A 12773-nucleotide genomic window follows, 5' to 3' on the forward strand; every position below is an offset into this window, starting at 1 on the left:
TCCTTTATCTAGGAATCTCTATCTGTCCGTCTCGATTCCATTATCCACCATAACAGAAAACGTGTTCATAAACAGCGGCATAAATTTGATTTTGTGAATAAGGGACAATCTCAACGGAATCTGGAGTTACTAAAGTCGATTAGATCTCTTTGTGTCCAGTTGCTCTTACGCCTAAAATGGTTTTCTGTAATAAAATATTTTTTTTTCCCCGCTTGTAACTCGCTGGGGGTTTTGGGAAGCGGATGTTTGACTTCTGCGTCTGATACGGAGGAGACGTACCGTCTGCGAAGGGTTATGTCAGCGTCACCTCTGCATAAGAGACGCAGCGAAAAGGTCCCGCATAATGAGAGCGTTGGAAATAATTCACGGCCAAAAACGTCTCTCAACTTTGTAATGTTCCCAGCCAGACTAATTCAGCCGCGTCTGGAAGCCCTTTGGCTCCAGTCCTGGGGTAACGGCGTCCGATGATTCTATCTTAAATGCTAAGTGTAAGATTCTATTCTGAAAAGAACGGGATTCAAATAAAATGAGACTCCGGCCGAAAAATAACCAACACAAGTAGAGATCGATGGGGAAAAACCGGCACGCTTTAGTAAATTGGGGGTATGATATGCAGGGAAAATATGGAAACAAGCTCAAAATCATTTAATGGACTATTTTCAGGGTTACTAAGCCAAATTCTGGTGCACAGTGGTCTTGTTGCCATAGCAACCAATGCAAAAGACCTGCTGATTTTACCATTCCATTGGTTGCTACGGTGATAAGACCATTCTTACACATCGATCTTAAGTATGTGAATCAGCTACGGGTCTGGGTTCAATACCTGCTCTGTGGATACAAAATATATTAAGGATCTCTATCCATTGTACAGCGCTATGGAATATGAAGGCGCTATACAATTAATAATAATATTAATAATAATAACAATGCACACATGGAGGCTATGAGCAAAACGTGAAGGGTTTTATTAACTTACCACAGCTGCAACGAAATCTGCAAAGCAAAAAGAAAGACTCGATTTAACATTATTTTTCCTGTAAGACGATATAACAATCACAATCAGTCGCTTTTAATGTGAAATATACCTTAAACGGGCCATTTACAATGTACTCAACCTTCTAGGACCCGGCCTGCGGCATTTAAAGGGGGTTATTCACTAAACAGCGGGCTGTAGGCAATCGGTTCACTTGTTCGTTACTAAGGGCCAACCATAAGGAGCTACTCCATTGAGAAAAGACTTTGTTGGCCATGGCTAATGCAGCCTCTTATGGGACGGATCTCCAGAACCTTCCAACCATCTACAGAGCTGGAGGGGTGGGGGAGCAGCAGGGGGCACCGTGGCTGGCAGTGGGCACATACTACTAAGTAAAATGGCTTTAAAGGGAGCCCTTGAGAACGATAGCCCACCAAACAGGCGGGGAAAACCGTCACCTTCAGGATTATGGCAAGCAGATACCAACTTTATGGCCAAACTTAAAGGGATGTTTGGCCCTCACAGGCACCCTGAAAAAAAGCTCTTTCCCTTTAGTCCCTTTTACAGACGGCATTCTATCCACGTACATTCTCCTTTTTCCAGCACTGGCCACGAAACATAACTTTCCATTTAACGTTCCGCGCGTAAATTACCTTTATTGTCTGCCTTGAGCTCCTCGAGTAACAAATCATTCTGTCTGTTTCCGAGGACAAAGGCCAAGAATGAGAGTATGAGGGCGTTCAAGATGCCGATGATCGCCAGTATGTACGCCCAGCGGACCGAACAATCTCCCAGGGAGTATTTTCCGGTCTTGTCTCCGCACATGTCCCTGATGGTCTCCGCGTCCCACCCATTCGGGAAAATCATGCAGGCAAGAACCAGGCAAACGGCTGTCGGGAACAGAAGATGGAAGCGTTATTAGAACGCGGACAGACATTGTTACATTTACAATACACAGATCACGGGGGGCTTCCAAGGTGCTGACCCGAAAATCATCAAAAAAGTTCATAATTCACTGTGAAGATTCCAAACCGTGAAAGGACACAAAAGCAGTAGGAACGTTTAACAGTTTGAATCAAGTTCTGCTTCCAGCCCATGAAATATATATTCAGCCAGACATATGGGAGTCAGAACAAGGAACACAATGATTTTTATTTGATATGTAAAATTATGTAAAATTATTATTTTATTAATTATTTTAAAATAATTTTTTCCCCCATTTTCCCCCAATTAAGTCCTTTTTTTTATTTTGGATAAAATGAATAACCTGATTAGATCGTTCACACATCAGTAGAATGTTTGGGAACGTATACACATCGTAGCAGAAAATCAGTTGCCCCATCTTGTGGGTCTTTTTTCGAAATCACTTTTCCTTATCGAGATTTACGGACGTCCCAATTTGTTAATTCACAAAAGCTTGAATTTTTTGGACATCCAGCTATCTCTGGTTCACTTATCTCCCTCTTTATTTTCTCCAGAAAACTTAAGCTAAAAAATGTGAGCATTCTAAAATAGAATGTTGCCTGCAACCAATGGGAATTAAGCAGGGTAGATATCCTAGTTCCAATTGGCTACTTACTTACCGAAAACTAGTTCTATCTACCCAACCTTTTCCCTTTTTTTTTTTTTTAATCGACTGGTCATATAAAAGCGCCCACCGCTATTTTTTCCTTCTTTCAGAGTAAAAAAAAAAATTATTATTTTTTTTATATAAGAATTTTAGGATGTGATCATTTCATAAGCTGTATAATAAATTGTTATATCGGGGGGGGGGTTGTCCCCCCATAAAAGTAATACAAATCAAACCTTCCAGATCAATTTTTCTTTTTCTTCTAATGAGCAAAAAAAAAAAAATCAAAACCCTGCAAAAGGTGAAGCATTTCCCCGGAGACAGTAAAGCTCAGGAAGACTTATCTCTTTAATCTTGGAATGGGTAAGAGTCTATTAAAATCTCCTCTCCGTTCCACTTCAATTATAATTACATTCTGGAGGGGGGGACGTACGAATTTGCATTTCAAACATTGGCACAATGCAATACCGATAAGAGAGACCTGTAATTTCACGTTCGTGCCTGGCTGGAGGACCTCAGGGTAACCTCCTTCCACCCCCAAGGACACCATCGAGACTTTACTTAGAAACACAGACTTCATCAAGGAACCGAGAGAAAGCTCTTAATATCGGAGGCTTAGTTAAGGTTTCTTCCGTCCCCTGTAAATTAAGAAAAGCAGCCGATATTAGGTTTAATGAAAAACCTACTCCCTAGCCGCCCCACAAGGACTTTCAAACGCTTTCAATTTTGAGTTTTGCAGCTTTGTGGACAGAGTCTATTTACTTTCAATGTCTCCGTGATAACTTTCCGCGGTCCGGTGGGACTTGGGCTTCGTAATGTACTTAAGAATTAAAGAGAACTTGGGCTTTTGTTTTGTTCCTAAGAGCTTTTATTTTATGGGAGAAAAACGAATTCAGAATTGCATACAATTTACTAAGAAGCCATCAGAGAACCCTGATGTACTTGAAGAAGAAGAAGCTGATGTCCGTGACCAAGTGGGCAATAGAACACTGCCGGGTTCTAAACGGAACGCTGGTTATTTGGGGTTCTTCGCTCTAGTCTTGTCCATACTAGCTGGTAGAATAAGTCTTATGTGTGTGTCTCTCTCTGAAGAACCATATTAAGAAGCTATGGTAGAGCCACCTAACGGCTGGTGATGCTTCTGAAATGCCCATCATGCGCTTCATAAGCAGCAACTTCTAAAGGAGCTACAGGGTCATTCTTGTCGGTAGGACCCTGGTCTCCCATCTTTGGAGATCGCAGCAGACTGGCCACTGGTAGGGCTTGAGATAGTCCATGATAGGACTCCATATAATCAGACGTCAGTGGATCCAGGACAAAATAGGTCCTACTGTGGCTGTGAGGTCACACTCCAAAAGGTATCTCACACATGTAGTTCACGTCTATATTAAAACCATGGATACATGAATGAAGGAGATCTCATTCATTTTCTCTGGTGAATATGTCAGGAAATAGAGAGTTTAAAGGCATATTTTTATTTAATGCCCTCGATATACAGACCCAAACACCGTTCCCTCAGGCAGGTATATTTTTACACATCGTTTTCAATGCTCTGCGCGTTCGTTCTCGATATAAATTTGCAAAGTCTGCTATAAACACGATGGCCATTTATCAAGGAGCACAAGGTGATACACTCTTAGCGATTGAGTCTCGGTATTCCTGCCTGATTAATGATGCCGGTAAATCCCCCGTATGTGACAAATTCACAAATGGTCACACTGATCCATCTTATTTTTTTTTAGACGGTAATTAAAGGTCCATGGTCTCCATGTTTTTTTTAAGCACTTATTGTGACCACATCCCTCGGAGATTGGAAACTGAATTAAAGGCAGCGACACCAACATGAAGCTTCATCGCAGGATCCTCTCTATAGGTGCAGAAGCGTGACCGGTTTATGCCTATGGAAACTACCAACATACACTATAATGATGCAAAAGGCCAACATCTGGACCATGGATGACAGCATGACCATTCACACACGCATGCATCTACACACCTATACACTTACACTGACACACATACACACCTTTAAGAAGTTGGCTCTTCTGGATACTTGTTAGGAACATGATGTGTAAGCAGTACCTGGCGGACCCTTTTATTGTTACAATTTAAAGGAGTTAGAGGGGGTGTGGCTAGATTTAAATGGGTGGAGAAATGGGCAGGAGCAGCAAGTAGTGGGCAGAAATAGACTTAATGCCACCAACTCCTGTCCTGGGATTAAACATATTTATTATGATAATCTTGTGTCTGAAGGTCTCAGTAATTAACGTAAAACATTCGGTTATGAAAACGTTCACTTGATTTACTCCAACGATCAGTGGTGTCTTTTGTTTTTTAGCCAGCAGAGCTCGGAGGTCCTGGGGTCATTTGTTCATAGCAGGAAAACATTACGTGGACACAGCGAGCATATATCTCAGCAACGGTCCATTAACTCGGCTATTCCTTAAAGTAACCGTATCGGCAGAAGTCTAACGCAGATGGAGTGAGAAGCCGCTCTAACCATTTATTACCCGATTACAGACAGGAGATCTGATTGCTAAACCTACTGCGCCGGCCATTAGTGCAAAAGATGGATACGCGGCAAAGCTCGCTGATAAATAAGACAATGAAGCTGATCGGGTGGAGAGTCTGTTAATCTTGTCACTACGGGGTAGAGGTACAGTACAGAGTACCAAGGGCAGGGGCAATTATTAACGCAAGAAAGCTATAAAAGGAAAATGCATATAATATATAGAAACAGAATCTGCCGGCAGATCAGCCCCATTCGGCCCCATCTAGTAGCCTAATAATTCAGGAGCCTTAGATTCAGGAGCCATAGTTATTTTTTGCTGAGGGCCCCTAAGGACCTAAACCCACCCCTGCAGGGAGAGAACCTCTATGGCTGGACCTTTTAGATCCAGCACTATTGTAGTCAGGGGTCCTCTGGCACTCCCGTTATTCACGCTAATTCCCATCGGCTGCCCTTACATCATGTGATCGAAGCCCCCTCTCTCCCCCCCCCCCCCCGGCATACACGGCCTGGGAACTTCAATGTGCGATTATTGATCGCCTGAGTACAAATCAATAGCTGCAGCTAACGCGATTGCATCTTACATTATGGTCACGTCACGGTGGGATTTTGGGAGATCCTTGATTTTCAGAGTCACCGCCGCTGCGTCTATTCAGAGGACGGCATCGCTGTCACCGTCGGGAAAGGTCACAATGGAGATCTATTGATTGTTGTCATGGCTTTTGATGGATACATTACTCACGCTGTATCCTGCCTCTGTCAGTGCCGGCCAGCACGAAACCCTCGCTGAATATCATAGCCATGCGTGTTCCGAAGCCGTCGGCTCTACCCACAAATTTTTTTTTTTTTACAATATTTATGGAACAGAAAACATGGGAGAAACGGTACCGGAGTTTATTACCCTCCAGCAACTATGGAGAGAGAGAGAGAGAGAGAGAGAGAGAGAGAGAGAGAGAGGAAAGAAGGAGAGAGAGAGAGAGAGAGAGGAAAGAAGGAGAGAGAGAGAGAGGAAAGAAGGAGAGAGAGAGAGAGAGAGAGAAGGAGAAAGAGAGAGAGAAGGAGTAAGAGAGAGAGAGGAGAAAGAGAGAAGGAGAGAGAGAGAGAGAGAGAGAGAGAGAGAGAGAGAGAGGAAAGAAGGAGAGAGAGAGAGAGAAGGAGAAAGAGAGAGAGAGAAGGAGAAAGAGAGAAGGAGAGAAAAGAAGAAGAAGAAGAAGAGAGAGAGAGAGAGGAAAGAAGAAGAGAGAGAGAGAGAGAGAGAAAGAGAGAGAGAGAGAGAAGGAGAAAGAGAGAGAGAGAGAAAAGAAGAAGAAGAAGAGAGAGAGAGAGAGGAAAGAAGAAGAAAGAGAGAGAGAGAGAGAGAGAGAGAGAGAGAGAGAGAAAATAAAATTGGGGTCTTCCTCCTTCGTTTTCATTTGTGTCATTGGGTTTTTTTGGACATTTGCACTAATTAATCAACTTAAAAAAATTCATTCAAATTAATTAAATAAAATCTAATCAAAACCAAGGTTCTAATCTACAATGAAATAGAATTGTTCCATATAAAGACATTATAAATATATAAAAGGTCCTTTTATACCCTTACTATACCCTTACTATAACATAGATCCATCTCCGCTGGGAGGTCAGTCTACCAATCTACCCCTCTTTTATTAACTCCTAACTCCAGGAGAAAGTCTCCTTGTCACAGAGAAAAAGATTAGCGTATGATCCTTATCAACCATCTCTCTGCGCCATTTCGCTGATCCGTGTGATTAAAGGAAGAATATTAACTTAACCCTTTGTTTTGATATTTTGGTTGCTTGTTTTGTTACATCTTGTTTTCATAGTAATTTGGTGACACTCTGGGTTTTTTGGGGGGGGTTGCTGGGGTTTTTTTTTTGGTTTTTTTTTACCGGACCACATAAAATGTGACTCAACTAAACCCTAACCGCCAGCTGCAGCAATATCTCCCCTGCGCCTCCGCATTCCGTGTATCCATACAGCTATCGGCGATGAGCGGGAGATCGGCCCGGAATACGGGAATTCTGCGCTCCGAAGCTAAAACGAGTCATTAGTAATCCTCCCGAGTCGCTTCTCACAGCCGCTTGGAATATATGCCACTACACACCACTATACACCCGTACAAACCCATCCACGGCTTAACGGGACACGTTCGCCATTTTATTTCTTTTACTAGCATCAGATTAACCCCTTAAGTACCAGGGGTTTTCTCGGACCGGTGACAAGAGCGATTTTTCCATTTTTTTTAAATATGTGGTTGTTAAAATGTAATTTTCCTCTCATTTAACATACTGGAGGTCAATACTGTACACAGCCCTGGGGGGGGTATATTACTGTATACAGCGCTGGGGGGGTTAGATTACTGTATACAGCGCTGGGGCGGTTAGATTACTGTATACAGCGCTGGGGAGCTATATTACTGTATGCAGCGCTGGGGGGTTATATTACTGTATGCAGCACTGGGTGTTATATTACTGTATACAGTGCTGGGGGTTATATTACTGTATACAGAGCTAGGGGTTATATTACTGTATACAGAGCTGGGGAGTTATATTACTGTATACAGCGCTGGGGGTTATATTACTGTATACAGTGCCGGGGGGGTTATATTACTGTATACAGCGCTGGGGGTTATATTACTGTATGCAGCGCTGGGGGTTATATTACTGTATACAGCACTGGGGGGTATATTACTGTATACAGCGCTGGGGGGTATATTACTGTATACAGCGCTGGGGGGTATATTACTGTATACAGGGCTGGGGGGTTATATTACTGTATTCAGCGCTGGGGGGTTATATTACTGTATTCAGCACTGGGGGTATTACTGTATACAGCACTGGGGGGGTATTACTGTATACAGCGCTGGGGGGGTTAGATTACTGTATACAGCGCTGGGGGTTATATTACTGTATACAGCGCTGGGGGTTATATTACTGTATGCAGCACTGGGTGTTATATTACTGTATACAGTGCTGGGGGTTATATTACTGTATACAGAGCTAGGGGTTATATTACTGTATACAGAGCCGGGGGTTATATTACTGTATACAGTGCCGGGGGGGTTATATTACTGTATACAGCGCTGGGGGTTATATTACTGTATACAGCGCTGGGGGTTATATTACTGTATGCAGCGCTGGGGGTTATATTACTGTATGCAGAGCTGGGGGGTTATATTACTGTATACAGCACTGGGGGGTATATTACTGTATACAGCGCTGGGGGGTATATTACTGTATACAGGGCTGGGGGGTTATATTACTGTATACAGCGCTGGGGGGTTATATTACTGTATTCAGCGCTGGGGGTATTACTGTATACAGTGCCGGGGGGGTTATATTACTGTATACAGTGCCGGGGGGGTTATATTACTGTATACAGCGCTGGGGGTTATATTACTGTATACAGCGCTGGGGGTTATATTACTGTATACAGCGCTGGGTGTTATATTACTGTATACAGCACTGGGGGGGTATTACTGTATACAGCGCTGGGGGGTTATATTACTGTATGCAGCACTGGGGGGGTATTACTGTATACAGTGCTGGGGGTTATATTACTGTATACAGAGCTGGGGAGTTATATTACTGTATACAGCGCTGGGGGTTATATTACTGTATACAGTGCCGGGGGGGGGGTTATATTACTGTATACAGCGCTGGGGGTTATATTACTGTATACAGCGCTGGGGGTTATATTACTGTATACAGTGCCGGGGGGGGTTATATTACTGTATACAGCGCTGGGGGTTATATTACTGTATACAGCGCTGGGGGTTATATTACTGTATGCAGCGCTGGGGGTTATATTACTGTATGCAGCGCTGGGGGTTATATTACTGTATGCAGAGCTGGGGGGTTATATTACTGTATACAGCACTGGGGGGTTATATTACTGTATACAGCGCTGGGGGGTATATTACTGTATACAGGGCTGGGGGGTTATATTACTGTATTCAGCGCTGGGGGTATTACTGTATACAGTGCCAGGGGGGTTATATTACTGTATACAGTGCTGGGTGTTATATTACTGTATACAGCGCTGGGGGTTATATTACTGTATACAGCACTGGGGGGTTATATTACTGTATACAGCACTGGGGGGGTATTACTGTGTACTAAGCTAGGGGTTATGTGGAAAGAGTATTGGGAAGGGATCAATAGACTTTAGAGAGCAATCGTTAGATCTGACCCATCCCAAAACAGGACAGTTGGTAGCTATGCACAGGGCCGATTTTCTATAAGCCCAGTTATGGGCTGTCACTCAAGTTCCCTGCTTGATCGCTGATATACTTTGCACACTCTCCTCAGTGAAGTTAATTACGCCTGTTTTATTTCCTGGGGTATAATTCAGATCTAACGTTCTAAGTTCACAATTTACTATTAAGGAGCAATTAAGATTCATTAGCGATTCTAAAACTCATAGCGGCTGATTCCCCCTACGCTCCTGAAATAGGGTGAAATTTCTAAAACACCTCCCCGGAAATGATTTTAATTAATCGGTAATATTTTGCTTTATTCATTAGCTTTTGCCGGCAACACATAATTATCATGTGATACAAAAGCAACCTCTGAAAGGGTTGTTGCCATAGAAAGATTTTTTTTTTTTATGTTTTGAACAACTTTTACAGTTCAAATGAGCGCTTTATAAATGGAGTTAGATTTTGATGACTTGGTAAGGAAATTCCGCAACCAATCAATAAAAAATTCTCCTAATTATTACCTATGCAATAAAAAAAACGCAAAGTACCATTAACGTTATTTCTAATCGTGCAGCGCGGCGGACGTTCCCCGTAATCAATGATCTTTAATACCGCGGGGCGTTCAGACACTCGCCCTTACTCCGCACGCCCGCATCCCTGATTCTAATCTGCAGTCACCGGGAATCACGAGTATTTATGGATTCCCCGCGCTAATAAGCGTCAGTCTGCGGAACGCCTCTAACTCTCTACAGACTGCTGAAAACCCCGGCTTTATTTCGCAAGAATCCGCTTCTTGGCGAGCTGACCGCCGGACACGGGTTTGTTGAGTGACAGCGCGACGGTGGGGGTGGGTACATAATTGGGGGGGTTCTGGGAAAAAAATATATGGGCCCAAGGCCAGGGCCAGAGTCAGAAATCTTAGGGACCCAATACAGACCTAAAGAAAAGCCTGGTGGTCCCGTACACCTTCCATTGCCCCACTCCATACTCCCAATGGGGTCACCAGGCCCTAATGATCGCAATAAAGACGTCAGGGTCCAGAAGGGGGGCCGTCAGGGTCCAGAAGGGGGGCCGTCAGGGTCCAGAAGGGGGGCCGTCAGGGTCCAGAAGGGGAATTAACGAACAGTTAATTCATGGATTTAGTTTTGATAAAAGCCGTCGCCATTTAACCCTTTGTGTGCGCAGATCCGGGTGGGGGGGGGGTACATAGGCCGTAGCGCACATACGGTCGCGTTATGTGTGGGTCGCTTGTTATTTGTCTTTAGGAACGAAAACACGGGGCTGGCGGAGAGAATGGGGGTCGATCCAACAGCGAAGCGGATTAAATCCACCCACACTCATCGATTAGACCGTTTCATAAACACTCGCTGGCCACAAATGATTCTCCGGAAGCCAATTGTCACATTTTGCAAAAACGTTACCCCGAGAGCTTCTCTCCCTCTACCGAAAGCACAACAGGAGCTGTGACCAAAGAGGAGCAGTCACCATGGAAACCAACGGAATGCTGGTCGCTCCACTGTGCGCATGACGTTTCCGGGCTGCCATGGAGGTCCGTCCTGCAAGATCTTAGACCTCCCAGAGAATGTCCCCAACCGGCCCATTAACCCCAGTGCCCAAAAAACAGGACAGAGGGACAACGTCAGAGAATCGGGACTGTTGGGAGGTGTGAGAGAGTGTAGTTAAGACTGGGTTCCGACTACCAGTGTTGCAGCCACAGTCCTGGCGCCTAAGCGTTATAAAGCAGCCGATCCGTTCATTCCACAGCCGGGGGCCATTTTCTGGCTCTTACTGCTGCCCGTTTGACCCAAAATTGTTAATTTACGAAGCCTGTCAGAGGTCGGGGAGAAATAACGCACCTTTAACAGCCTCTCGTACCTTCTGCGCCTAGAGCCTCGCATTAACAGGAGCGCTCTCTCCATTCCCCCCGGCACGGTCGGTTTTAGAGCGATCCCCATCGGCCCACTTCTGGCAGGTAATTTAAGCCGAGTTCTCTTTCCGTGCCGGGCCGGAGCCGAGCCGCACTCAACGTCTCCGGAAGAAGCTTTTTCTCTGCTCCGTTGGGAGAGTCAGAAGCCCAGAAAAAGCTCTCAGAATCTCCGTGACCCCGAGAGACGCTACGGGAACGGCCCCGCCGGCCGCTGCCTCTAACAAGCTGCCCATCGCCGAGATTCTCACGCGAACCCGAAAAGTTTTTAGAGAGTTCAACTTCAAGATCTTAACCCCTGCAGAGGAGGCATTTCTACACCCTGCGATGGAAAAACAGAACCTGCCGGCAGATCGGCCCCATTCGGCCCCCGTCTAGTCTGCCCGTTTCTCCTGCTGTAAAGACTCAAACCTTAATCAGTCGCTGGTCTCGTCTTAGATTCAGGAGCCGTATGTCTATCCCATGCATGTTTAATACCCTCACTGTATTACCCTCTACCACTTCTGCTGGGAGTCTATTCCTTTTTAAGTACTGTCCGTTCAGTAAAACCTCCTTACATATTATAAAATTCCAATTTCCCCCAAGTCTACAACCCCAAGACTTCCACACATGCCCCAGTTCGCTGGATTATAAAACACACAGTTATTTGGTCTGTATAATTATTGGGTTACATTTTCACAAAAATACCCCAAAATCTAAAATTAACCAAAAAAGCAAAGATACTCGAAAAGGCAGACGGATGCGGCTACTCAGAAAGTGAGCATTCAGAGGAGTGGCGATAAAACCCAAGGACACGTCGGGCTCCCACCTCCGGATACATTCATATTTAATTCACAAGCGATTCATCTGTTCATAGTTTTGATTTCCAAGACCGAACGTCCTACATAAATTACAATACAAATCACATCACTCCTTGACGGAATGATCCCCCCCCACCCCCCCTCCGCTCCTCGCTCCTTCCTCGGCTTCATTTTTGGATGTTTTCTTGTTTTTTTTTGTTTGCATCCCGTGACGCTATTCAAAGCCCTTTGGCTGGCTGGCTGGCTGGCATCATGGGAGTTGTAGTGCACGGAGTTTTAGAGTTAAATCAGAATTCTTCCATTGATGCCCAAACCACAACCAGAAAAAAATTAATCTTCAATCACTTTTTTCTAGTCTGGATTCATTGAACGTTTTGGTCACATGACACCGATTGGCTGACATGCTTTGTTGCCATAGAATGAACGCAAAAACAATAAATAGCAGATATTATATGTTTTCTTTCCATAACGTGAGTAATAATCTTCATCCATTCTCTTACCGCGACTCGTTAATTATTTTAGATGCTTCTATATATAGTTAGAATCATGTATTATAATTCTAATAATTGCACATTATCGGGGCTTTTAGGGCTGTAGAACCCTCTGATACCCTCATACCCACCAAACATTCCGAGCTCCTAGAACAGAGGGGCATCAGGGGAGGAAAGAGGGACAGGGATTTTTCTATAAACAGTCACTCTATGTTTAAGTAGAACGCAGGCTTACGGCCAACGCCTGATCTCCATGCGCGGAGCGGTCAATGAGCTACAATATCTCATTTATATTCAAATTG

General features: G+C 44.3%; 1 protein-coding gene across 1 annotated transcript in view; it reads right to left on the reverse strand.

Annotated features, from left to right (window-relative positions):
• Positions 1-1110: 1110 nt before the first annotated feature.
• LOC149275401 (LHFPL tetraspan subfamily member 4 protein) overlaps positions 1111-12773 on the reverse strand; it is a 26805-nt gene continuing 15142 nt past the window's right edge. Inside the window, exons 2-3 of the mRNA XM_089504794.1 lie at positions 1627-1863; positions 1111-1130 (exon numbers count right to left, since the gene is read on the reverse strand). Coding sequence (XP_089360920.1) covers positions 1111-1130; positions 1627-1863 — 257 coding nt within the window. The remainder of the gene's footprint in view (positions 1131-1626; positions 1864-12773) is intronic.

Source organism: Sceloporus occidentalis, unplaced genomic scaffold, assembly GCF_023333645.1.
Source record: "Sceloporus occidentalis isolate IW3139 unplaced genomic scaffold, rSceOcc1.0.p SCAF_291, whole genome shotgun sequence".
In the NCBI taxonomy this organism is placed as follows: Eukaryota; Metazoa; Chordata; class Lepidosauria; order Squamata; family Phrynosomatidae; genus Sceloporus; species Sceloporus occidentalis.